At 37.6% G+C, this 27,868-nt stretch overlaps 1 protein-coding gene across 2 annotated transcripts in view; it reads right to left on the reverse strand.

The window, feature by feature from the left end:
- Positions 1-27,868, reverse strand: part of NFATC3 (nuclear factor of activated T cells 3) — a 64,670-nt gene that overhangs the window by 24,346 nt on the left and 12,456 nt on the right. For both annotated transcript variants that reach the window (XM_085071824.1, XM_085071823.1), the window contains exons 2-6: positions 23,417-24,548; positions 15,086-15,248; positions 2,128-2,327; positions 1,300-1,472; positions 411-551 (exon numbers count right to left, since the gene is read on the reverse strand). In XM_085071824.1, the coding sequence (XP_084927950.1) occupies positions 411-551; positions 1,300-1,472; positions 2,128-2,327; positions 15,086-15,248; positions 23,417-24,548 (1,809 nt within the window). The remainder of the gene's footprint in view (positions 1-410; positions 552-1,299; positions 1,473-2,127; positions 2,328-15,085; positions 15,249-23,416; positions 24,549-27,868) is intronic.

A 27,868-nucleotide genomic window follows, 5' to 3' on the forward strand; every position in this document is an offset into this window, starting at 1 on the left:
TTTATTGTTTTCCAACTAGTATTTATTTCATTACCTTAGAAGTCAGTTCCTATACAATGATTAAATCAGACGTAACATGGCATCAATGCCAAATAGTACAGTTCAATTAGTTCCCATTTTCACGTTTTCATTTTTTTATAATAAGAAGGAGAAATTACATGGTATAACCTGTTAACAGCATCTTTCAAACACACACAATTCCAAGTTAGTTACCCTCTAACTGTCTTCCTGAACCAGAAGTACTATTTCATTAACAATTGCCAACCAGCACACAGATCAATACCCAAACGAACTTTCCAATTATTACCCAGGAATTTTATTTTTTCCCCTTTTAAAACATCCTTACTTCTTAAAATCAAGCTCAAGTAGTGTGTTTGCTTTGAAAAAAAACCCAGTAAGACAGTATTTACCTTGTCCTTTTTCAAAAAATATAATTTTGGATTCTGGAAGAAAATTGGATCCTGTCACCACCATTTCATGGCCTCCATTTACTGAGCAGCTGTTGATGCTGTACTTCTCAATCTGAGGAAGTTCTTGTGCAGATCGCTGAGCTTTAGAAATATTAAGGGAATAATTATTATTCACAATTTTAATCATAGTGTCATTTGTTTTATGGTTCTAACTTGAAGAATCAGGGTGAAAGTAAAATGACCATCTGTTTACATACACAAATCATATTTGTGTATGATTTATCTTTGCTTTTAAAATTATTTTGAAATTACGTAATTACAGAAAAGAAACACCAAGAAGACATGAATGCCAACAGTCTCTAGTGTTACAGCAAATGAAGTTTTTAGTTTAGGAGTACTGCTTTTAAAATTAATTTAGTAGCTTCTAGACAAAATGAATTCTAGGAGAAACTGAGATTAAGGTCACGTTTTGATTCCTGAGTGCCAGTATTTAACAAATGAACTCCCTAGAAGTTCAGCTGTTCACTAGATAATACTGTAGAGAGACAAGTCATGGTACACACTCTTGTCAACAAAATTGATTAGCTTTATCTATAATGAATATTATCAGCTGCCTCTGCTCATACACAGGCACTACTGAAGCTGCTCTGTGACTGCACTGTGAGGTTAAAGCCTAAAACATTGTTTTTCCTTTAAACCTCCAGGCTGCCACTTGGCAAGTACATCTTTATATAAAGATTCATTAATTTTTAGTAACTGAACTCTTCACATACAATGCTTTTTACGCACATTATATATAATTCTGGCAATAAATGTTGTCAGAATGACACTACTGCTGACACATGCAGGCAACATGAGTATAAATGATGTATAGTTAAAGCAATCTTACAGCATTCTACAGGTATGGAAGCAGTCTGCAGAGATAAGACTTTTCCACTGGGCTGTGGGATGTGAACACGGAACACAAGGCGCACTCTGGTGTTCTTTCTTCCAATATCTGTCTCTCCTTTCCGGAGCTCTATGTCTGAATTGCGCAGTTTCAAAATACCAGCACAATCGATACTGAGATAGGAGAGGATGGACGGATGGATCACAAGAGAAATGGATGAAAATCAGTCAAACTACTGCCAAAGTACACAATCTACAGCCTTTCTTTTGTTAAAGAATTAAGCTCTTCTATTTTTTCCCCACATTATGGTATTTTAAGTGCTATTTTAAATGTCTGAGATTAAAAGAACTCTTAGTGTGGAAACAGCAGCAAGTACTGGTGAAACGTTTTGTCTTGTAAATGTCCAGCTGCTGCTTTTTTTGAACCTTTAAAAGATTATTTGTTATTTCACACTGTTTAACCTCCAAAGTGAGTTATTTAACATAGTAAACATCATTTACAAGAAGCAAGAGACCAATATTTAGTTCTGGCTTAGGAAGGACTAGAGAAAGACAAAGTGTACCCATCAAACCACAGCTGCCATTACACACAGTGTTCAATTACTCATATGAGACACACAACCTCAATCAAATAACATGTATGCACAAGACCTTCCCAGCCTCTCTGCTCCTTTACTTCTGACTGGCTACACACTGCCTTGCTTTAAGAGATGTCTCCCTTCATCATGACCCAGATTTGCTAATTTTACAAGATTTTTCTTTCACTTTTGCACAAAGGAAACAGAAACAACACATAGCAACCGAATGGCTGACTCATGCTGTGATGTACCTGGCTGACATATTATTTTCGGGAAGAAGTGGGATTTCCAAGACTTTAGTGCTGGCAATGATGATCTCCTGGCTGGCGGTGGCGACAGTCTTGCCGGTGATGCGGTGCACCTGGTAGAAGGCGTGGGGCCGCAGGTAGCGATCGTCGGCCGTGCCGATGAACATCTGCAGGTTCACTGGCTTCTCGCTGTAGCCCAGCAGCTGAGGGAGCAGCACATGAATAGGAACATGTTAGTTGAGTCCTCCTGCAGCTGTGTGTGCACAGCACAAACACACAGCTAGGCCAAAGAGTTAACAGTCTGTAGTATTTCATCATAAACTTCTTCTAACTATTCAACAAGCAGAAAACTGAGTACAGGTATCTATCCCCAAACACAAGTACAGCCAACAATTACTGGAATAAATGGATGTCAAGATAGCATTATTATTTTTGAATCTCTCAAAGAGAATTTTTCTATCTACAGAACTTCTACATCAAAGCCATGCTATGCCATAAGTCTGTTTCTGGTATTGTTTTCAATCAAAGCCAAAACAGTAATTTTACTAAGATCCACCTAGATTCTAGAAGTACTAAAATACTTTAGTTTTTCTAATATCAAATGGAATAGCAACTTTTATTAAACTTAATAAATTTTGTGAATGCAAATGTATCTAGTTAGGACAAGAAGATTCAATTCATATGTAGAAAATCAATTGTGGTTTATTTTTGGCAATGAAAATACTTCAAACCCCCAAATTTTGCAAATGTTAATTTACACATCTTTCCTTTTCTCAAATACACATCTAACCCCCAATGCACTCAGTTGTCATAAAACCACCTGTTGCTTGAGCTAACTGCAGCAATTCTGGCACAACACACTGAAACATCAGAAAAAATAATTAATTGAATCTAAAAGAAAAACATGGTACATGGGTAATATTAACCAACAGAAGACTTAAGGAAAAAATGAATACAACAGAAACACCAAAGTTGCCTTTAACCACTGCAATTATAAATGTGAAGCCTATGAAGTGTTTCTTACAAATCCATTTTCCTTCACCTTCCTGCAATTGGCAGATTGATGCAGGCTGCAAGTTATATAATTGCTAAACGGCATTGGAGCAAATTTACGTTTCATTGACTTTGACATCAACTTATGTTCAAACGGGAGGGAGGGCCAGACAGTCATTCTTTAAACGTGGTTTTGTCACGTCAATATTTTTGTCTCTAGGGAGAGTTATTTGGTCACACAACAATATTGTCCAAGCTCTTTACAGACCTAACACTTAAAAACCAAACAAAACATGTCAATTTAACCTACTTAGAAGAGTAATTTAAGCCAGTAGTCAGCGGCACAAAAGCCCAAAGCACACCCACACCCAGCAGTCAGAAGTCCCACTGCCAGTGCATCACTCCTGGCAGAGAGTTTTATGGACCAAATGAACTCCTGGTTTCTTTATTCATGTCACAGCTATGGCAGCACCTACCAGCCCGGTCACTTTTATCAGAGCTTTCTCAATCAAGAACAGAAATTTAGGTTCCAATGAAAGTCTGGAAAGTCTTTTGTTTTGCTAAATGTGTAACGTCTTTTTGTTCTCCCTGGAATTCTCAGTACAAAGCTAAATCCAGCTAAAAACACCCAAACCAAGCCAAAATATCCCTTCAGCCACTGAGCAGAGACAGTCTAGATTGTCAGAGTTGCTTCCCACGTAAATAAATGTGATAAACAGGCATTTACAAATGTTACAGTAAAGAACCTCCTGTGACAATCAGTGCACTGACAGGTTTCTCACCCTTCATCTGTCAGAAGTCAACTATAAACTACAGGAACACAACTGGACCACAAGGGACTTTCCTCTTAGTGTTGCAATGACAGTGGAGCACAGGGTCTGTCACATCAATTAAACAGATACACATGTGTAAGTTCCTGTATATACTTGATGCAGGACTCCCCTGTCTTTCCATTTTGGTTAAATACCAAAGGGGTATTTTAATTTTTTCTATTAGTCTAAATTATTTTAGGAGTTTAAAGAAAATTAGGACACATGTTAGTTTAGCATTTACAGCAGCCATCTTGTCACAAGTTCTCAACACTGTGACTCCACCATCCATTTTCCTCAGAGTTAAAATTAAATCTTAACACAATGGAATCTAGCCTAAAATGTGACGTTAGTTAAATGTGTTCACTCTATTACTGGGAATTATAAAAATTACAAGCCAGACCTATTCAAAAATTTGACTGACTTCCAAATGCGGTCACTGTGACAAAGCTAATTTCCAATTAAGGTTAATCTTTCCCTTCCCAAACAATGGACATGTACACAGCAGTTCTAGAGATACTGCTGATATCAGAGATAAGGAAGGGTGGGGGGATGCTTGTCAAATTAAGCTGCTCTGTCTGCAGTCCATGAAGACCATCTTCTACAGAAGCCTACACACAGCAGGAGCTCAATTTAGGCGAGTAAAACATCCCCCATGCTAGCCATCACCCTGCTACTGCCTGGGAGACTCTATGGCCATATACACTGGCAAGGTAGCAGACATATATATATATATACACACATATATGTATATTTGGTATTGACAGACAGCTTATTGCTTTTATTAAAGGTTAAAATAAAAAAGAGAAAAAAAACCCACAATGTAAAGCCATAAATATAACCAATGTGTGCAATGCCTTTGGCAATTAAGCCAGAGAGTGGGAAAGAAAGAATAACCCCCATCTCGCCCAGCACAGGGTGTAATTCAGGGTCTGACTGCACTAAGTGGTCTCATTAAAAGGAAACATCCCAGCCTAAGCAAGCAATGGACAGGCTGCAGTGTCCCCGTGCTCCCAACAGACCTACCCAGTAAGCTCAATAGGCTGTGGATGCTAATGAGATAGCCTGATGTGCTAGCGAAACTCAGACAGCTGGAGAGATTGTGGATAGAAAAAACCTAACCTTTATGATACAAATCTGTGCTTTAGAATGAACATTTTCCCCGTAAATCTTGTGTAATGAACAAGCTGGCAAGTCCAGGCATGCAATGGATTCTGCAGAAGTACAATGAAAAATTTACAATGTCTGTAATCAAAGATAAGAGTCTGTGGGTGCTCGTGAGCCAAAGTTTCAGTAGAAAATGATCTGCTATCTTGTGCAGAGGATGGCTGCACATTCCCTGAAGTTTCTGTTACAAAATCACTCAAAGGTCCCACAGAAACCAACACACTGTGCACAGCACCACCGTAGTAGAGACAGCCCATGTCACAGCATCCCTGAGGACAGGGGACAATGCTGGATTACTCTGCTAATTCAGTTGAAGGACCCCCACCATATCTGCAGGTGCAGTCAGCACTTTGCTGAAGAGCACCAAAGTATTCTGGAGTCCATTCTACAGCTAATCCTGGTGAAAGCAAGCCTTGGCTGTCTCTCCCTACATGAAACCTGCACAGAACCAGGTTTCTGCAAAGCAGAACTTTCTGTCCACCACACTTGGTCCCCACTGGAGACTGAATTATCACAGAATCTGCACCACCTTCTGTCTCCTTGGAATGCTGTCATCTCTACTCCAAAGGAAAGATGGTATTTGGATTCTGACTTGCCATTATTAATGTAATATCTACCGTGTGAATAATGAAGGAGACATACTACTCCAAATCAACGTAAAATCGGGAAAAATTACTTATTTAGGCATTTAAAATGCTTTCCTTTTAAATACAGTTTTGTTCTCATTCAAAAAAATGTTGATTGTACCTAATTTCATTGACAGTAGGGTGGCACTTTGTTACCACCTCGTCTGCTTTATGCACAATTCTGTATATAGAACAGCCCAAACATTTAAGTCAGTAAAAAAAAACCAACCTGCTAATTGTTCTTCAACAAAAATAACTACATAATTAACTTGAGAGAAAAATACTGTATTTTGTTCAAATACATAATGAAGCCAGAGTATCTGAACCTTTAGTTCACCTTAGTAAAGAATACACAACATACACAAATAAGAACACGGTGTCTTTATACAGACCATAGGTATTTAAATAAACAGCATTTTACAACTTACTGGCAAGTGCTACAGAATCAGCACAATGAAGCAGCATTACAGTAAGGCACCACAGCATCAGTGTGCCCAAGATTCAGTCATGGGTCACTTACAGAGGAACAGTAACCTGAACTACCGGTTGAGCCCTAGGTAGGCTTTCAGGCACACCTTCCAGCACTTACTCCATTAATGTGCAGTCCTAGAGCTGCTCACTACAAACAAAAAATCGCTAATTTTACTTTAAAAAGATACAGCACTTTCCCAGGAGCAGCAGCGTGTGGCAGACAAGCAGTAAGTTACTGCACTGTGTCACTACTGACCTCTAGAAACCCTCCTCTGTAACAGAATCCTGATACACCACCCACTGCTCTGCCGAGGAAACTCAGCCAAGTTGTTTTTGTGTTTCTATATCGTTTCCATAGCAAAGGTCAGTGCCTGCGTAAGTTAAACTAAAGCTGGAAGGCTAAAGACTGAAGGTCACTACAGGATAAGCCACAAGGGCTTCACGCCAAAGCAGTCCCAGCCGTATTACTACAGTGCACACACGAAACCCCTGCATGGCACTGCGAGTTCAGAGCTTTGACCAAGCAACTACAAAGGCAGGCAGTTCATGAGAGAAGTTTTGGATCATCAAGAGGTTGTATTTTATGTGAAAAAACACTCATATGCTCTTAATACACACATGGAAAATCCTTTAAAAAAGTGTCACACTAGACAGAGTATAGGGAGTAATTTGATCACTGAAGAAAGTAGTATTTAAACTTGCAATTTTGTGGCAGTGGTGAGGACCTTTTCTTGCTGAAAAGGAAAACAAAGAGGTCACATCAATTAAGAGGCATCAACCTGGAAAAAAGAAGTTAGCATTTTTCCACATTACATGCAGATTATATTCAGGCCATAGCTGGCTCACATGTCACTGGTTCCATGCTCTGATCTAAAGAAAACCTTGCAACACTCAAAAAGCTTGTGAGAAGACTCTTTTTAGTCTCTAATACTTAAAATTTTGACCTCCTCATCCCATTTTTTTTTTTAAAATGAAGAAGGTTCTGTCAATGTTTTGCATTTATTGTTGCAGGCTAAGTCTTACCACTCTCTACTCAAGCATAAAAGTATCATTTCTTAAGATGAACAATAAGACTTGGGGAAAAATATGCAACAAAAATATATACTTCACAGTAACCAGGTACTTACAGACAAGACTAGTATACTTGGAAATAGTCTGGGTTTTTGAACCAAAGTATCCAAAACCTCAAATACCTAATAGGGTCACTGAATCCAGAAATAATGTCAGCATTTCACATGCCTACACTTTCAGTCTTGGAATTTAAGAGGAAATATGGAACTGGGGGTGAGTGTGTGTGGTGTGGTGGTGGTAGGGGAAAGATAATTTCATCAGCTAGGTTTCATGCTGAGCTATCAAGCAATACTATTGATACCAACAACATTCAGATGGTTTCAAAACTATTTGATTGTATTTATAAAGTATTTTTTCTGGAAAGTTTCCCAGCATTTATTAGGAAATTGACATGCTTAACCAAACTTGGGGCTTAATAATCATGTTTTATCTTTTATGTGCCTTTTCTTGCTTGCTAATTGAAGATGAAGATTTGATCAACACTTCAGTGCTCCTTTGCGCAATTAATTCACTGCTTATGGCATTACTGGATTGGTGAATTAGGCTGATTAGAAAGAAAGCTTTTACATACAAATAGGCCTCCCTAAAAATAGGGCATAGTCTTGAAATACAAGGCAAGTTTGGGATAATCAAGACCCTAAAGTTAACCATCTATCTTCAACAAATTCACCAGTGTCTATATAAAAATCCTCAATTCAGTCATGAAGAACAGGGAAGGAAACTCAGCTGTGTAAAGAACCACAAGCATTTACTAAGCATTTACTTCAAATGTAGATTTCCAAGGCTTTTCAACACCTTGATATGAAAAGCATGCTGTAACCAGTTATTGCCTCACTGACAGACTCACAGCAGCTTGATGCATTTCAGTGATTTCTGTATTCCTCAGAAACCCCCCAAAGTGACAAGGTAAGGAGGGCAAAAGAGAAGAATGCAGGCAAAAGAGAAGAATGAGGGTGAAAAGAAAGAGCTGCTCCCTTGAACCAGGTACTTTTCCCTTTTACTTTGGAAGACTCTCTCAGCAAAATATGGTATAGTTCACCACAAAACCCAAACAATCCTAAAGCAAAAGAGCCTTCACTGCTTAAATTTCAGTCCACTTCAAGAGTAAAGTATTATTTCTTAAAAAAAATTAACTTAAAGAAAAATATGAACCATCTAAATGAACCTTCTAAGTGTTTTACCCTCCGGGAAAAGGGAGATGTGACCCACAAGCCTGGAATCATTTGGACAGTGGTATCAGAGAGGTACCAGTGCATGGCTTTGAACAACAGACCCTTTTTTCTACAGACATTTCTCCACAAAAATTTCCCTTTTGAGTGGTGCGCAGTGACCTTCCTAAAGAACTGTGAAGATTGCTGGGTTTAAAAGCTGAAGGGCTATCTGCCAAGCTGAACAGCACATCTATCAACCATGACTTGGGGTGACAAGTAAGGGATGACAAGGATCCAAGGGCATGAACATAATGTGAAACCAAAAACACCAGTTTGACTGGTGACTAACACCAGTGGTGCAATTTATGATGAATTTATCAACAGTTGCATTTTGAGAATCTTGAAGCAAACCATATGCATGAAACGAAGCAACCAAAGTTCAGGGAAGCTACTGAAAGTCAGACTGACCCCAGTCACCCCTTGCAGGGGTGCAATGAGTGCTGACCTTTAATCTCCAACAGACTGCTTAAAAGAGACTGCAGAAATTAATGGAAGAAAACTCCATTCAGATCTATTATATAATATCCCAACCACTGGCTCAGAAAGTCCTAACAGCACATTAGAATTTTCTTTACAATTTCATTCTGATTCTGCAGAGGTTATAACATTACAGAAAGTTAAATGTCTGATTTTAAAGTTAAATATGTTAAAGCAAAACATCTATTTCAATCCCTTCGTGGAGTGCACTACTATTTTCTATTACTTGATTATTTGATGCACCTTTCCATCAACTGAGAAGGAAAAGCATGCACATCAAAAAAAGTACCTGTCTTTTGTTAAATAAACTTATTGAGTAGATTGACTTGAAGACTTTAAAATAGTACAGACCTTTGCAATTCTGAAAAAAACAAAATAGTGACAAATAAAAGGAACAAACTTTAATAAACTATTAGGTAGGGACACAAGTCCAATTAAAAACATTTTAAAGGTCATCACAAAAACACACAGATCCTTCAAAGGACTAAAGCAAACAAGTAATGGCAAATATCAGTTCATTATTGGTCATGGTACCATGTGTTTACACATGTACAGGTCATTCTTCAAGGTTTAAAGACTTGGATTTCTATTTCTGAAACCTCACACTTTTACACACTCACTGCTTGAAGGCAGGATTGAAAGTGGTTTAAATACTGACTTCAGGCATTTCTGAGGTGTTTTAGCTCAATCCTGTCCCATTTTACACTGTGCAAAAAAGGATGCAATTTGATAGCTAAAATAGTGTTAGGCTAACACACAGTGCAGAATTGCCAGTTGCATATAACCAGCCATCAAACCATCCATCTGCACTCAGCTCTACTACACTCTTGACAAAAATGGGTGCTATTCTTGAAATACCAACTCCAAATACTAATTATGGCTATGGAGAGTTTTTGGACAAGCATTGCTGGGATAGGAAGAGGTTATTCCCACATAACCTGTAAAAAAAAATTAGTAAACCTATGATACAAAAAGCAGATGACTGTTTTTATTGTTTTGTATATCAATTACTGCATTTTCTAGAGTAGATGCATCACGTTTGCTATCTATTTTTGGGATTCTGAAGCAGAAGCTATCTAAACTTAGTCATCAAATTGTTCTTGAAAGATACATAATTTTAGAATCTCATCCAAAGGTCAATGTTTTTCCCAGTACAGCCCATTACACAGTTCACACATGCTGACTTACTGTCTGCCTTTTAGATTTATTGGCAGAATGATGTCACCAATCAGCGGCAGGCAACTAGAGCTAGGATACAGCCTGCCTTCTGGTGATGGACAAACTAGGAAAAAATTCAAGCCACAAATGAAAATTAAAGAGTGAAAGGCAGGAAGAATGGGAAGGGTCGCATAACACAGAAAAAGTGTTTATTGGGCATAGAGAACAGGGAGAATTCCAATATTATACCTGCTCTTCAAGTAGTTACATGCATTGGCGCGAGAGAACAGCTGGAAAAAGGTGACAGCCACAGAATTACAGGCCAGGAAACATACACTCATTTAGACAACCCTTTGTAATTTTTTTTTATCAGATCATTTCTGACATTGCTCGGATAGGTCTTCTCTTGTCAGCTGCAGTTTCTTCCCTAAGGACTGAGGCAGCATTAGATAGGCTTTTTGAGAACACATTCCTGTCTCAGAACTTTCAAAGCAGTTCAAAGTGAGTTTACTTTTGCTCAATTAGTTTACTTTTTTCTTCCACTGCAGCGCTTCAGTCATGACTTCAAGCTCTGCCATCACGTCAAACAGAGCTGACACTGAGTCCCTCTTTTACAGGTCTCCATTAAACCCCAACAGAAGATAACTATTTGCTTGTCAGTGAGTAGCAGTGCATAGCCATCTAAATAAACTGACTTCTATTTAATATTGCTTTAATTTTTGATCTTACATATTTTTTCAGCTGCAGTACTGCTGAGTTGTCCATATGGATTACATGATGCTTCCTCTCCGTTACTGTGAATCAGCTACAGGAATAATTTTGCTTATGGTAGAGAAACAGAATTATTCTATCCTCAAACCCTTCACAGTATAGGAAAAAGACACTTCTGGTCCAGGCAAATTCTTAATAGCTTTCACCACTCCAAATCTATCGTACATACCTGGAGTGCAAGTGGATTCTATACAGTGTCTGTTGCAGACACATCAACAATTGCAGACCAAATTTCCCCTATCATAGTTCATATTTACAATTGACTCCCACAGTGGTCAATGGCCCCAGGACAGACACTCCTCGCATACAGAATGGTGCCAGGGAGTAACTGTGAGCTCAACAGTCCCTGAGTGCATCACACTACATGGTTACAAGATGAACATCATGGAGACCACCTTCTTCCTTAGAAACAGGACAAAAGATAAAAGGAAATACTTCTGGTTGCACAACACAGACTTTATAATTTACTACCAAAAGATGTCATTAAATTTAAAATACTTGAGCTCAGAAAATTGCAGAAAATTACACGAGCTGCAGGAACACAATATATAAAACAAGTTTGCTTCTATTAAAAAGAAAAATTCATTTTAGATCAGAAAACTGAGACACAACAGTAAAAAACATCCAAACTATCTCTGAAAGATTCTTATCATGTGCCCACCTGCTCTAAAAGGCGTTTAAGGCGTTTCTGTTTTTGATCATAGGCATTATCCAAGTGAAGAATCCTCATGAAGAACCCTAACCAGTTTAGACAGCAGTAAAAGCTCGTTCTAGCAAATTTTAAGTGCAAACACTGTTTTATGTACAATTGGACCCATGGGACAGGTGGAAATTCAAGCAATAATGACTGTTCATTTAGAGTTGGATGTGACAGCTACTTCTTTAAAACGCTTTGTAGATGGGTGCATTGAAGACTGTAACCTACAAATTAGAATGGTAAAGGTAGGGAGTGCTCAGAGGCTGTCTCCTGGCAATGCAATACAAAATTTCCACATAATTTGGATGACAAAAGCTCAACATGCCACCTTTCTCCTTGCAAACCATTCTGCTATATTTATTCCTTCCTGGTGAAAACTGTCAGCATTATCTTGCAGATTCTCTACCAAGGTAAAAGAAACTGTTCCAGATGACATGGATTAGCTGGAACATACTCCCAAGAAAGCAGAGCTTAAAATGAAACGTATCCGCTACTTAGAACATTTTGCTTTAAAACAAAAACCCTAAAAACAAGGGAACATTATTGCAGAATTAGCTTTCTTAAAGTTAAGAGATGCACAAAGCAAAGCATGATGCTCCACTTATTTAATTTCCTCCCATTTGGAAATAAGCTGATTAAATGTACTCACAACAGATGATGCCAAATTTGTCAGAAGCTTTGTGTCCTAGCAACAGGTATGGTACAGTATTAGTAATAGATTAATGACATGCACTAGTACATTAATGGCTTAAAGCCATGTACTATCTTAAAAATCTTTATTTTAAATAATACATCAAGTGCACATGCAGAACTAGAGAGGCTTCACTGTTTGGAAATTAAATACTCCAGCTTTCTATAAAATAATTTTCAAAAGCAAAACTAATTGTGTAAGAAGCAAAAGCATATAGGCCTTCAGGCACCCAAAGGTGTAGCAGTTGGACTTGACAACCACTGTAGGTCTGTTCCAATGAAAAGACTCAATTCTATTTACCCACCTCCTTTTTCATCACTGACACTGGTTAACACACAGTTATTTTACACAGTAAAATGCTGAGTACTTTTTTGCAATGTTTACACACATGAAGGTGACTGCTCTAAAGCTAAGAGCACCAAAAAGAAAAGTCAGAAACAGTGACATGGATTTGTGTAAGAAGCTTCCTGAAGTACTGGAAAACTTTTCCGTTTGTATTGAAGTAAAGTAATATTTGCCTGCTTACATATATTTAGTATTACCTTTTCCAAACCCGGCCCTTCCCATACTGTTTTTCCCAGCATTGAGTAAAAAGTAAATACAAATCAATGCTTTGTTTCATAACAACTTCCTATCTCCCATCAAACACAACAATTAATTTCCAATCCAGCTTGAAGAGACCAAATTGCAAAGTAGAATATTGATCTGCATTTGTATTCATTTTAATTTAGAGAGGCATAGTACAGTGCATGTGTTGAAGCATGAGACTGTCAGACACAAATACAATCCTCTTTTTTAAGACAGCATTCTTGTATAGAAAGGTATTTCACAATTTCAATGCAAATAAATAGCTTTTAAAATCATTGGTGTAAGTCACACACACTACAAATCTGTTTCCTCTAACTTGAATCCAGTGCTGCAGTTTAGAAGCATCTAGCTCTGTAAGCAAAAGAAAGCCTACGTATTTGTCAAATCTTACAAATATTAGCATAAATTCCCTTAATGCAAATATTTGTGCAAAACATAAGCACCCAAAAAAATGAAAAAAAAATATTGAATGCAGCTCACAGAAGTTCAAGAAAGATTTATTTTATCAGCTAAAAATTTATCAGCTAAAAAGATTTATTTTATCAGCTAAAATCTTTTAAGTTTCTGCCTTCATTAATGATGTGTTAAATTCCACTGCTAGCACCTTGGCATGTGAAAGTTGTGTCTACTTGTCCTCCACTGACTAAAGCAACACAATACTCCACATGAGGGAATGTGTCTTGCCAGCTTTCAGATTCCAGCCTAGTCCAGGCATCCTCAGTTTTCTCTAGTTTGCAGCATACATTTCTCTAATAAGCACTTGATCCTTGCCTCTACTATGCTAAGAAATCCAGTAGGTCTGACAGCAGAGCTGGAGCTGGTTAAGCCACAGTATTGTGAGGAGAAGAAAAACACTGAGCAACTTTGCAGGGTACATGGAAGTTGGATGAAAAGCTCAGCTTAAGAATAGAACTGGAAAAACAAAGACATTCAAGACAGAAGATGGGATGCAGATAACCAACCCTTTTTAGAAGGAGAGAAAGGAAAGGTACAAAGCCTTAAGAGGAAAACAGATGTAATGAAAAAGTTCAAGGTAAGGTATCAGAGAAGAAACAGTTTGATAAACAAACCAAGGAATGTGATTAGGAGTCAAGCTGACACAGAAATTCATCAGATGAAGAGTCTGGAAAGAGGAAGTTGCTTAGACAAATTAAGAACAGCAGGTAGTCCAATACATTTAAATTCTCCTGTATATCTTCATTTATATAGATAAAATGTAATGATGTAATTACAGTGTGACAGAATTCACTTGCCAAAGTGGAGGAATATACTATAAGGAGAAAAAATGATAACATGGTTATACTACAGTAAGAGTAGGAGAAAGAATGGGGACTGATTATGCCAATCCTGTTAGCACTTTGCTTCTGGTCTCCAACAGTAATGAGTTACTTCCAACTACTGGAAGAGAATAAATATATCAAATACATTTTTAATGTATAGACTATAGCAAAACATTTCAGACTGAAACAGAGACTAATTTTATTGGAAAAGAACATGAAATATCCTGGATTTGGAGGAAAACACAAACTCTGCTGTAACCTTGATGTAATCAGATTTTTTCCACCATCTTTGTTTTATAAAGATTTTGCAACTTTTGTCTGATTTGACTCATAATCAAGCAGTTAAATTTTGTCTTAACCTGGCTTTGAACTAAGATAAAGACCATTAAGCAATATTGAGGTAAGTAAAGAGACACTGCTTTCACCTATTGATGTAGCAAACATAAACCAAGGCATCTTAAGAAGTCCCACAGCTCCTCAGCACTGCTTTGCCTACGTTCAAAGAATGAGGGTGGATTCCCTTTCAAGCTGTGTGAGCCAGCTGACCCCACAGATATTAACAAAGACATCAGTGACTATCCCTAACCAATCCAGAAGTCTTCCCAGCACAAAGCAAGGTGTTTGTGTACACACCTGAATGTCTGAAGTCAGAGAGGGGCACATCACATCTCGTGCACACAGTTTCGCCAACTAGACCAAACCCACATACCTTTCTCTTCAAAGAGAGTATGATGCTGAAGTGAAGGTTAATTTACCAGGACCTTACATCTAATTCTGAGCTTAACAGTAATCAGTCAGTGTTTTCAAAATAGTTATCATTACATTCTTAAATGTAAAATCTTGCTCAGGAAAGGCTGTAAGCTTCACAAAAGGTAACAACTCACAGCAGTGTAAATAGCAATAACTGTAGTTAAAAAATTATCTTCTATTCAAGAAAGCCAAGCTTCCTACCTTCACTACAGGGTGTCCTCCAGTAGATGCTTTTACTGCTCCTCTGCTTCCTTCTGTTTCATAGTGAGCTCTGTGATGAGTTTTAGGCTGGACTTCTATTTTCAGTTCACACTGCCCATAATGGCTTGGTAAAGGCCAGTCCAGAGGTGGCAATGAAGATGTGCTGCAATCAAGACAAGCACACTGTGGTTACATGAACTGTGCCATCTGGCCACAGCACAAACAAAGTGTTCGCTGTAAAATACAGACAATGATGTCACTTTCCTAACAAATTACAACCAAATGAATATAGCTATTAGCCTAAAACAGGAAAATTCCAAAGTTTTGCTGGTGCATTAAAATTTTCAATTAAAATGGAATTTCTTCTTTCCAACACCTGAATATAAGAAAGGTACTGTATGACCCCCAGCCCCACACTGCCAGTGCTACTCCACAATGCCTTTATATTAACTTTTAACCTTAAGTATATCAGCAAGCAAATTCAAATGTGGTTTGGAGGGAACAGCCTAAATTCAATCTGCCAGTCATTAAGTTTAACTTTCTGCATTATTATCTTCCAGCTTGCTGTTTTTGTTTTTCTTTGGCAAGCACTGCACCCTGTTAACGATCATTAAAATGAACACTACGTGATCACAAGTTTTAAAAAGCTAGTTGTGCTATCTAAGCATAAAGACTTATTACAACAGGCAACAGACACCTAAAGTTGTGTTCAGCTCATCCACAGACACACCCTTACACACCATAGCAAAGGCACTCCAGGGAAGAAGAACAAAATACAATAATAGAAGTAACATGGAAGAACCTCAAACCAATATTTTCATACCTACCCTTTAATCTGCACAGATTTATAAACTTAAGATTCTAATAAGATGAACAGATTTAAGTCAGTAATTATCTGTTAAATTAAATTATGACCGTTTGGAAGTGAGTATTTACATAACTGTTTATTAAACAAAACCATTTATAATAAAGATAAGTTTCTATTAAAATAGTTTTGTACTACCTTACTCTGACCAACAAGGAAAGTAAATAGGTTTTAAAGTGATGGACAAATATTGTTTTGTATCATCATGTGATAAAGCTCAATTAAATTTCTTTCCCCTTTACAGGAAGTCAGGTAAAACCCCATCACCAATCAGTGCAAATTTCCACAAACATGAACAGCGACAGGTTCATGAAAGATAAACGATACCTTTTGGTGAGTTTAGCTAAGGCATATAAAAACATATCCACAGCTGAGAAAGAAGATGAATGTTTGGACTGAACAAAAAAAGAAAGATATCTCTTTCTTTAGGAAGTATCTGGAGGGACTTGGGCTCAGCCTGCAGCAGCACATACCTACATTTTACTGCAGAAATGTCTGTCATTAAGAAAGGAAAAGTGAGAGAAGAAATGGTACCACTTGCTGGCCTCCTCATCAGGAGAACAACCTCAAGCTATTGATCTGCTGTTTCATGGATACCTGTACTGTGCGCTTCAGGAGAGACCTGGCATTAGAACATAAACCTTCTCTCCTGAAGCACCTCTTTGAGAGCAATGGGAGGAAGAATATGAGTATTTCCCTTTCTTCTTACTGAAAGGCAGAAATGTGAGAAATAAATCATCTCCACAAGCACTCAGTGTACAGCAAAGAGGCTTTTGCCCTCCATAAGGAGGTCTGATGATTGGTCCTCCCACAGCAATCGCATTCACTAGGTAGGAGAGGGTGGTGATGCCAACAATAGAAGAGGGAACTGCCAGGAATGCAGTATAAGCCCAATCCTTCCAGATACTCAACACAGGCCAAGATGTACTACCTATATGTTACTACTGGCTATCAACTACACCTTGCCATTCCCTTTCATAGTTACTGAGGGAGAAGGGTTCAAGTCTTGAGTCTGAAAATGAAAGAAAATGTCAGGATTAGAAGATACTAAAAAGGGTTTTAAAAGAAATGTAACATGTGAGAATTTTTAATAGTGTTTCTGAAAATCTTTATCCCACATATAACCAAATTTCTGTGTCAAAATAGCTGGTATACACTGAATATGGTACCTGAGAAATCTCTGTTAATGCACACACACTGGTATGCAATTGGTTACATACCAATTATTGGGACGTTATAACTGAAAGTTGAATGATAAATTCAGTCATGAAGAAAGTATTTGTTGCTCATTACCACTCTCCATACAGTGCCTCAGAGAGATTTATACCTCCTGCAATTAACCAACAATAACGTGGCACAAGTTGTATCAGACTCACATTATCTTTAAAAAAATATTTGGCATACTATAGAACAAACATGGAGACAAGAAAATAACCAAGTCTCAAGATTTTGTAATTCTTTAAAAACAAGTAGAAAATAACAGCATGAGAGAGCAAGGAAGTGCACTATGCACGTGCAGATGCCTAAAACATCAAAAAATTGTTTTCAAAACACAGATCCCCCAGTAAATGACACAGCTTTTGAGGTTGTACTGCATCAAACAGATGTTTTATGGATGTAGGTGTCTTGAGAGTTACAGCTGCTTCCCTTTTGATGTTCAATATCTAAACTGTTGTTTCTCTCTGAGTATTTTTCTTGTTGTCTCTATCACCTGAACTTCACAGCAGCAGTGGATTCTTCAAAGGTTTTAGGGTACTCTGTCAAGCACCTCTCTGACCTATATGGGTATCAGTTTTATGTATTTTTGCTTCCACATCACCCTTACACATTTTTGAGACAAATGCTTCTAGTAAAGGACCAAATCACATGTCAGGATACGGAAGTAATGAGTGAGAGTCACTCTAATACCTTCATTAAATCAAATCTTAGCACGTTGCTGAAACTGCACCAATCTGTAAACCTACAAATGTTCTGGAAATACCAAGTAAGCTTTATAATCTTATTATTGCAAGCCTCCAAAAGCTCATACTCCTATCACATAAAGACTAAAGACTTGAGAGAACAGCAGCTATTAAAGAGAACTCAGAGGTAAAAAAAGAACCCTTCGGGAGCATTCTCAACAGAAGCAACAGCATTTAAAGCTATCACTTCATTGATTTTATCAATATTAATTTAACAGATACCTTCTTCTCTGCAAACATTATCTCCAAAACAGAACTAATTGATGAGGAAACAACTGATGTTCAGCATAAGAACAGCCAAATGTGTCCATAAAGACTTCAGTATTCAGACCTGTAAAAGCCAGGGCACACCTCGTGGGCTGACTACACCCCTCTCACACAGGAAGAAGTTTAGGGCAGAAACAGGACTGCTCATTTGCGTTTAACTGTGGCCCCAGAGCAGTATGTGTGGGACAGAAGGAAGAACAAAGCCTATGGGACACATTAAAATAATCCAGTTAAAAACTTAAACCAGTTACCTTCCACTTGTAGCACTGGTTTTGAATACAGGTGCAACTGATGTAAAAATTCATTTTAGCCACTCTGTATGAATGTTCCTGCCTCTTTGCAGCCACTAATTCTAGCAACAAGATACCCAGTAGTATCTTGAGATAGTTGTGAAAGTTCTGGGAACCTTAACCAATGAAGAAAACAAGATCTCCTAGAGAGATACTTTTATTTTTAGTTGCAGCAAAGATAATTTTCCATTTACAGCTCCTCCCAACACTTCAAACGGGAAAAAGCTCACTGACCATACAATGGCTATTCCACATTTTTAACTCATCCCAAGTTTTTGCAGAGATGAACCCACAGCATATTCTGTGACAAATCAATGTTGCAATGCAGCAACCCCCTGAGAATCTCAAATCGTAACTATGATCCAATACTATGGTTTTCAAGAACTCTCGTAGAGCCAAAATACTTCTGTGGCTGCTCTTCACTGCCTAGAACCAAGCAATATTCTCCCTGGAGGAGGAATTCTGAAGTTAAGAAGTTTGGAGCCATTCCAGTTGCCACAGTGGCTTATCAATAGACTTTATAAATACTGTTTATATTCAGACCACCATCATTCTGTTCCTAGCAGAACCACAGCTAATGATGTTTTCAGAGTATTGGCACAGTGTATTGCCACATGGAAATCTCTGTTCCATCATCCCAGAACGAAGTGGAGAGCTGAAAAACAGGTACAGAACAGAGGTCCTGTATTAAACACTACCTGAATTTCCCTGGATTCATTAATGATGTGTAAACATTACAGCGATAGCCTCGCTTATTAAAAACCTAAGAGGTTCAAAGTTCCTTTGCTTGTCGCACTTAAGTGGGTCCTTATCTTCAAAGTCAGTAATTTGCAAACATTTTCACTTTAAAGTTTTGCTAGTAGAATTGCTGGTGTTATTTCTATTTATCAGAATAAGGTGATAAATACTTACCAGGCTAACTTTGTCTGTAGAAATCTTTCCATGTGAGTGGACTTCTTAAAATTAAGACCAAAGTCCCAATATAGTTATGGTAAAAATAGGACATAATTCTATTCCTCTCTATTCTTTAGACTTCCAAGAGAAGGATTCAGACAGGAGAAGAAACTTTTCCAAGTATTCCACTATCTACCACTTTATTTAAGCTATTTTTTTTCTGAATAAATAAATTACATTATCAGACATCCTAGTTTTCAGCAGTAAAATACTCTCAAGTTCCCTTACATATCCACCACTAAAAAGACTTCTGAGCTGTAAATACATCTGTCAAAGCCTGTTTGTTTATCATCACTGGAACAAAGCAACTACTTGATGTTCCATCACTTCTCAGTGTCATACATTAAATTTATGACACAGTCTGGAGACAAACACCAACTTATGTAGCAGTTTTTAAATCAACGTGTAAGTCTTTATGAATTCCATGAGGGAAGTAAGAGAAACTAGGTTTTACTTCAAGATTTTTGACTACTAATGAATACTGCCTGGTTATCTTCCAGACACAAAACACCATTTGTTGCCATCAAATCCTGTGGCACTAAAGAAAGAAAGAAAAAATTAATGACTCTTTAAAAAGTTTACTACCCTGCAAAGTGCCTGATTGCTTGAGACGCAAATTACATTCTCAAGATCCACTTTACCAAACCTAAAGCTTACTGTTCCACTAGTCATTCACATTAAAACTAAGTTTAAAGCAAAAGATAAAAAAAATCAAGCCTAAAAGCAAGAGTAACAACTCCCATGATTTTCAATTGCATCATCAGCGACCACTCTGCTAAAAAACAGCCTCTACACTAAAAAAATGCTATCTACACTGGTGCTGGCCATGTCTGTGATGATTCTGAACTCCATAACACCATAACCAAGGCTAGCACCAGCAATGCTGCAGATCTTTTATGAATTGTACTTATAGAGTGAAGTCCTCACCAAAGGTATTGAATTATATCACCTGCACAGTACAGATTTCTAGGTCACCTCCAGACTCTTTATTTCCCCTGTTCAAATAAAGAAAGTATTGTAAAACAGACCTGATTTTTCTCTTTTGCACTTTCTGGAAACCTTACAACTCAAACTCTAACAGCAAATGTGCAAGAAAGTCATAAAATCAGCTTATTAGTAGAATGTTGAGGTTAAATGCAAGTGGGGAGGTTAGATCTACTATCACCGCATTAAGATCCCAAAAAGAAGGGGCTCTTCTAAGTGGAGGGAAAGAAAAACATGAGACACAGGTGAAAACATTTCTTTTTCATCACCCTGGGGAGGCTGGGGGTGGAAGAAAAAGGTATGTTAAACAGTAACGAGCGTAACTATGCAATGAATAAAATTATCAAGTAACTTAATTGCTGAATATTCCGTAAAATGACCAATGGAATTTGCTATCATACCTGGTGAGTGACATCAGCAACAGACACCTCCACCGTTCCCTGCACAGAAGGCACTGCCCAGTTCTTTCACCTTGTAGGAATTGTTGCAGTGGCCCTGCCCAGTCACTTGCCTACACTTATCTTTGACAAGGGAGGAGAAATGGGACTCAGGGCATGTAATACACAGACATTTTTCATATGCCACAGACCAGCAGAACATGGGTTTCTGTGACCAAATAACAAGCTGCCACCTAACAAAACAGTTTGGATGGCATCTGAAATATGACTAACATGCTCAAAAGCATGTTACATTTTTAGATTTTGTTAAGCATTGCTCACTTACTGATCACAGAAGAAAGAAGGGAATCATGGTCAGGACATGACAAATAAAGTAGATAACAGATTTACAAAACTTTAGAGAGCATTCAGAGAAGAAGGTGCTACCTATGTATTTCACACCATGGAACATGTGAGGCAAATAATCCCCCCTTCTACCAGGGGTCAGTTATTGCAGTTGGGTGTGCACTTCATCTGCTTGGCATCAGTACTCCAGTTTACTTCATGCACTACTTTGTGCTTGACAATACAATCAGTACATTGAAAAGAGTAATATTTTTACTATACCTTGTCATTTATACTACCATTAATATAATTGAACATACAACATAAAATAAATACATAAATAGCAATTCTATAATTCTATATGACAACTAAGATGCTCACTTTTGGTCACCATCATCAACTACTTAGAAACAGTGCATCTTCTTGCATTTCATTTTTATTCATAAAATGCAAGGGCCAACTTAGCTACCCTGGTTTATGAGAATCAAAATTATTAAATATTGTATGACAGAATGGAATGTTTAACATACTGAAGATGCACACTGCCATAGATCCTGTTGAACAGGCTACAACTGCTAAGTAATTCAACATTTCACTGAGGATACAGCTGCCAGTGCAGCCATTTCCACTAATTCAATAGTCAGCTGACATTTTTGGCAGCAAATGTACACAGCTTAATAGATTTATGTAGTTTACTTGTGTATAGGTGTAGTCTTCATTGTCTTCTGCCTGTTTGCCCACTTTATATTTACAGAAATTCTTCCGTGCTAGCTTGTAAATAAAGTCTGACATTTAAAAAAAATATTTTTACTTTTTAATGAAAACATTAAAATTGCTTTTTATTCAGTTGTTCTCAGTTCTCCACAGTACACGAGGAAACCGGTATGAGTTGTTTGTTTTTTAAACTACTTTGTTCATCCCACAGAAGAACAAAGAGTGAACTCCTCACCAAAAGTGAGGCTCCACACCCCATCTTGCCACCTGCCTGTATGTTCACGGCCTCTAACCCTATAGTAATGCTCACCTTTTATGAATAATGTTAGCCTGCAAGCTAACAAAAATGCCAAGTTAGGACTGCTTAGTATCCTACAGAAATATAATACAACTCCAAAATACACAACAAAGTTAAAACAGTCATCATTGTTTTAGTTCAAATGAAAAGATTCTAGTGACAGATTGAACACCTATTATTAACAGATGGCAATGGAATTTAAAAAAACCCCAGACTTGAAGACAGTTAACTTATCTGTTAACACAGTAGTTTCAGACCTGCTAGAACAGATTTTTCCAGACAGCAGCTTTGTGGTTTTACTGTTAAATTTTACATCCATAAACAGTTATATGGAAGAACATTAAAGGAGGAGGGAAAAAAATCCCTTCTATTTAGTAAAATCAGTACAATTCTGTAGAGAGAAACTAAAATCTGTGGTTATACAATTAGGCAAAAAATAACAAAATGGCTGAAAATGTATTATTTAAATATATTTAGCTATTAACAAGCCAAGCCAGGTGACAACTTCTGAAGAATTTATACAAGCTTTATGACTTAAAAAAATCACAGAACTGATCCATCTAAAAAGTAACAGACTGGAAAGGACAGGGACTTTTTCCCCCTGTTGAACCAGTTCCCTCTTCTGAGTCTCCACAAATCATCCTGCTAGACATGCCTGGACTGCAAAAGGAAAAGACCTATTTAATTCTCTCATGGACAGTGGAAATAGCTTGGAACTACAGCCCAGACATCCATCCTTCACCTGGATTACTTTCAGCATGGCATACAATTTTTTTCTTTATTTCTAGAATTATATGAGCCCAAAGAAGCAAGTAGACACAAAAGCAAAAAAAAACTCCCTACCTCTTTTGTGGTCTCCCAGTTGTATAAAATCATGTAAGGCAGGTTTCTCTAGCTATATTAAAAATGTCAAGTTCTCAGATTAGATGGAACTGCAAAGGAGTTTGTACAAAAATGTACAAAATCCACAGACATTTAATTCAGCTTGGCACTGTGCATATACACAAACAAACTTTAAATAAATAAAACAAATTCTATTTACAATGTATTGTATTACAATATATAGTATTAAAAATACAGTATTGTATTACCGTATTTTTAAAAGATGATAAGTATTTGGTATCTCAGCTTGTTTTTTCCTAATTATAATATTTACCTGCCTTCAACAAGTTTTCTTTAAGTCTTAATGCATCACTGAAATACAAGAACATTTATATGTCTATTTAAGATGCACAGGAAGGGAAAAAGAGGAAGGAAGTACTTCCTAATCACTTACCGGAATATAGGAGTGTGACCAGGCTTTGGTTTGTTCCAAGTAAAGTGCGAAGGAACAGAAAGAAATTGGTCTCCAGGCAAGTCTTTTTTCAAGGTGTGCTGAGATCCAGAGCAATCATCTACTGCAGTTTCAAGGGATGATGACAAGTTACCTTGCTCTTCAGGACAGATATCTATTTTTCCAGATAAAGTGGCAGTCTGATCCTCTGAGGTCTTTCTTGTTTTTAGAGGAATATCAGTCTCTGTACAACACTGAAATGGCGAAAGGCCAGAATTAAGGCCTTGTACATTATGGATGGAAGTGTTTAGCCACGTGTCTTCTGTTATGCTTCCTCTGGGAGAATGGCCAGGTGATGGAGTTGGAGAATGGTGAGGGGAGAGAGAACCAGCATAGCAAATCTCAGCACTGGAGTGTCGTCGTTTCCCACAGGGGGATGTAGGTCTGGATGAGGGCCTTGATGTTGGTCTAGGGCTTAGCCAATTTTCATCTGTAATACTAGTTCTAGGAGAATGACAGGGAGACTGTCTAGGTGACAAGGCATGCCCAAATCCATAAGGCTGCTGCCACGACTCATCACTGGGACCTCTTGGAGAACCACCAGGTGATGCCAAAGGAGAGCCAAGGGTAAATCGAGCAGCTGCTTCATTTAGCTCTGAGTCTACATCATCATAAACATGGGAAATGGATTCACAAGAGGAAGCATCTGAAAACCAACTCCTGGACGAAATGCTGCTGGCAGGGCTTGGACTAAGGGATGACTCCCTATACGATGGCTCAAGAGGAAGATAGAGATGGTCCCGGGAAGGCCTTTCCATATACTCATTTTCTGTGCCATTTGTGTGTAATTCATCTTCACTGGCCTCAATCCCCTGGTGACAGTTGGGTGAAATCGATGTGATTTGAATACTGGGGCACTCAAAGGGTTTGGGTCCACCTAGTGGACTGTACTTGGATTCTGGTACCTCACAAGTGCCTTCATAGTTCTTGTGGCTCTGAAGTCTTGTAGGAGGCGTCAGAGGAGAGGAGTGAGACTGCAGTCCATGGCGAGGAATACAAATTGGCTGATTGACAGAGGAGGATGGCTGATCTACATTAAAGATGTATATGGATGCACAGTCATCTGACTCAAGATCTGAAACAAAATTTAAAAAGAAAAAAAGTTGTAAGAGTCAGAACGCAATACATGGAAAAATGCCAAAACCAAAATCTTTTGCTTTCCAGATATGGACTGTTATCAACATCCTAGACATTTCCCATTATACTAGTTACACAAAATAAATCTAATTCCTAATTTTAAATTTTCCCCAGTCAATTTTACAGCTCAATATGACTACAGTATGGTTTTCTATCATAAATCCCATTTTCAATCAGATCTCAAAGTTTATACAAATCTTCAGTCATTGAAAATATAATATGAACAGAAAAATGGGTTGATATCATGAAAGAATCTAAGTTTGAACACTCAATTCAAACTTCATGTTTCATAATTGTATTCCACTTATAATTAAACATTTTAAATCAGAAATCATTAAAAAATCATCTTTTTGACACAAATAGGACTAAGGTACTTTCTGCAAGCCCTGTCAATACTTACAAGCACCAGAATATCACATAATATTTATCTACTTTAACAGTAGAAAGCACCTCACAGTGACTCAGACTTGAATGAAGATTATGAAGCGCTGAAAACATTCAATCAAAAGAGGCCTAACAAAGAATATTACTAAAGAAATTATGAAGAATCATATTTCAAAGATTTTCTTTTTGTAGCTTAGAACTCTCAAATGCCTATCCCACAAAACAGCATTTCTTGGTGCAGTCGCATGAAGTTTGAGCACAAATTGTTCAGCAAAATAAGGCAAAACAAAATATCCTCAGATCTCACTAACTTATCCAAAACACAGGAAATATTCCAAAGAAAAACAAGCAATTGAGAGGGAATACAAGTCCTGTTAACAAAATCAGCAATTTTGTCTCACAAAACTGAAGCAGATTTTCTTGCCTACTTCTCAATATTGAACATTTGTCTGAAATGAAAGTAGAAAAGAACCCACAGCTTTTTTTCATGTTTTGTAGCCATTGTGATTCCACTCTCGTTTCTTTCCACTTGTAAAATAGGGCCATCACTCTTTAATCTTCCATAAATCCAGGCTAGATGACATTAATTGCATCTCTGGATATTAGCTCTTTTTTAAAAATTATTTTCATCCTGAGTATCCTCAGACTTTTAATATTTGTTTTAAAGTAAATGTAGTCTCTCTCACAATCAGTTAAAATATCCAGACAGGAAGCTATATATTTTAGACCTTTCCATGATGAAAAAACTAGTTTGTTAATGAAGTCAGTCTATTATCAGTTTCATTAACAGCAATCAGCTTAAAATTAACTAAAACAGAAACAAAACAAAACATGAGCTCCTCAGAGACAGGGAAGCATTTTCAAATGAAGAGAAAGCATATTGTTACCAAGCAATGGACTATGTTCCTCAGACCTCATTAAAAAAAAAAAAACCCAGACACAAAAGGCTGGAAGTTCATGGGCAGGGAACAACTCTATAAGAAATCCATTAAAGGAGGCATAAATTGCATTTAAGGAGTACCTAGTAATAATATAAACACTGTGTGATTTTATATATATTATGGTCATGTATGACAATGATCCATATTATATAATTATATCATTAACTACTATTATGTGTTAAGAGCACAAAAAAAATCAGTATAGGTTGATTTCTATATATGCACACAGGATTCCCAGGAAGGACTATTGTACATATCACACAAACAATTAACACAAGCTCACTATGCTGAGCACTATCAAAACTGCATTTCCCTGTCCCTTCACTAGGGTAACAAACATTTTTAAAAACATTAATGGAGAGTCTTTCTTTTTGCTGTTTTCCATCACAGAACATGAAATGCAGACAGTAGTTGGTTGCAGGTTTTCCACATCTAGTGGGGTATTAATGTGCAAGATCACAGTTGTCTTTGTTTCCTAACCCAGTATTAGTAAAAGCATAGATCAAGGGAAGAAAAGGGTAATCCTGTTAAAAGCTATTATCCAGCTTATCAAAACTTAGAAATAAAACAGTTACAGCCACAGAATTTTAATAAGAAGAGCGTTTTAGAAAAACAGCAGTTGGAAGTCTTCAAGCCCTATGTGTAACCATTTACTGTCATTAATGGTTTCAGGAACAGTAGCAGCACATTGTTTGGACCAAAACTCTCACCATTGCAGAGAGGCTTATTTCTCTTGCACCAATAATCAAGAAATCTTAAAATATTTAAGACAATTTCTCTACTTTCCGTGTCACAGGGATTTACAAAAAGCAGATGTACATTCAAAATTTAAGTTTCACGTGGCTGAGGTGCAGAGATCAGACTAGCACAGAATTATCAACACCAGCTGGGACGAGCTGGAGAAGAGCTGGAGCAGACAGGAGACAGCAGTTTTCTGACTCAGGCTTCTTTGGTCCCCCTCCTGACAAACAGCCTCTCACGAGTTTGGCACTGAGCTCTCCCGTTACCCCTCCCCAGCACACACACACACAAAAACCAGGAAGCCAGAAACCTAATGAATATCCAATCCCAAAAGCACACTTAACCCTGTGAACACAACAGAGTTTGAAGACTACATCACTCAATTTTCAGACACAATTGATAAACATGTAGATCTATTTCAGTCTGAACACACAAATCCTCCCCCTTATAGTTCATGTGTTAAAATAGCCTATTAGTTGCTCATAAAAAAGGATAAGACATTTACAAATCATGTCATTAATTCTACTGGATTATTTACCAGTGATTATTTTTGTCCTATTAAAGATTGCAGGGAGAACCCAATCTGGAAGAGCCCTCTAACCCATCTTAAAGAACTAGTAAACATACAAACACAAACTTCGGTGAAAGAAATTGGAGAAAAAAGAAAGAATGAAAAAACCTTAAGTGATAACCCTTAAAATGGAAAGCAGTGAGAATAGCACAAAAAAAAATTCAACACAGGGCTTCAAGCAGCAGAGGGTAAACAAAGGGAAATCTCACAATAGGCAAGTGTGAGGCAAAAAAGAGTTATGGAGAAGCCCAAGGGGAAAAAATGGAGTTATGGAAATCTGGTTATTTAATAGGAGACCTATTACATCCAAACAATCCTACTGGGGGAGGAAAGACAATAAAGAAGTAAAGTTGGCCAAGTCATGAGGCCTTCACTGACCATAAAATACAAGAAAGCACTCAAGACACAGAAACTAGGGCAGATTACTAAGGTAGAGCATAAAAACCACCACAAACACGAGGGCAAGATGCTAACACAGGACAGACACAGCAAAACACAAAGACCAAGAGAAGTAGTGCCATTCACATCAAAAGCCCTTCATAACCCTGAAAAGACAGGTGTGTGAAATGCTTTTTTTTTAGCAAGGACAACAGAGTAAATTGCTAACAAAGGTAACAGCAA

Source organism: Lichenostomus cassidix, chromosome 11 (genome assembly GCF_008360975.1).
Source record: "Lichenostomus cassidix isolate B80296 chromosome 11, HeHo_3.0, whole genome shotgun sequence".
In the NCBI taxonomy this organism is placed as follows: domain Eukaryota; kingdom Metazoa; phylum Chordata; class Aves; order Passeriformes; family Meliphagidae; genus Lichenostomus; species Lichenostomus cassidix.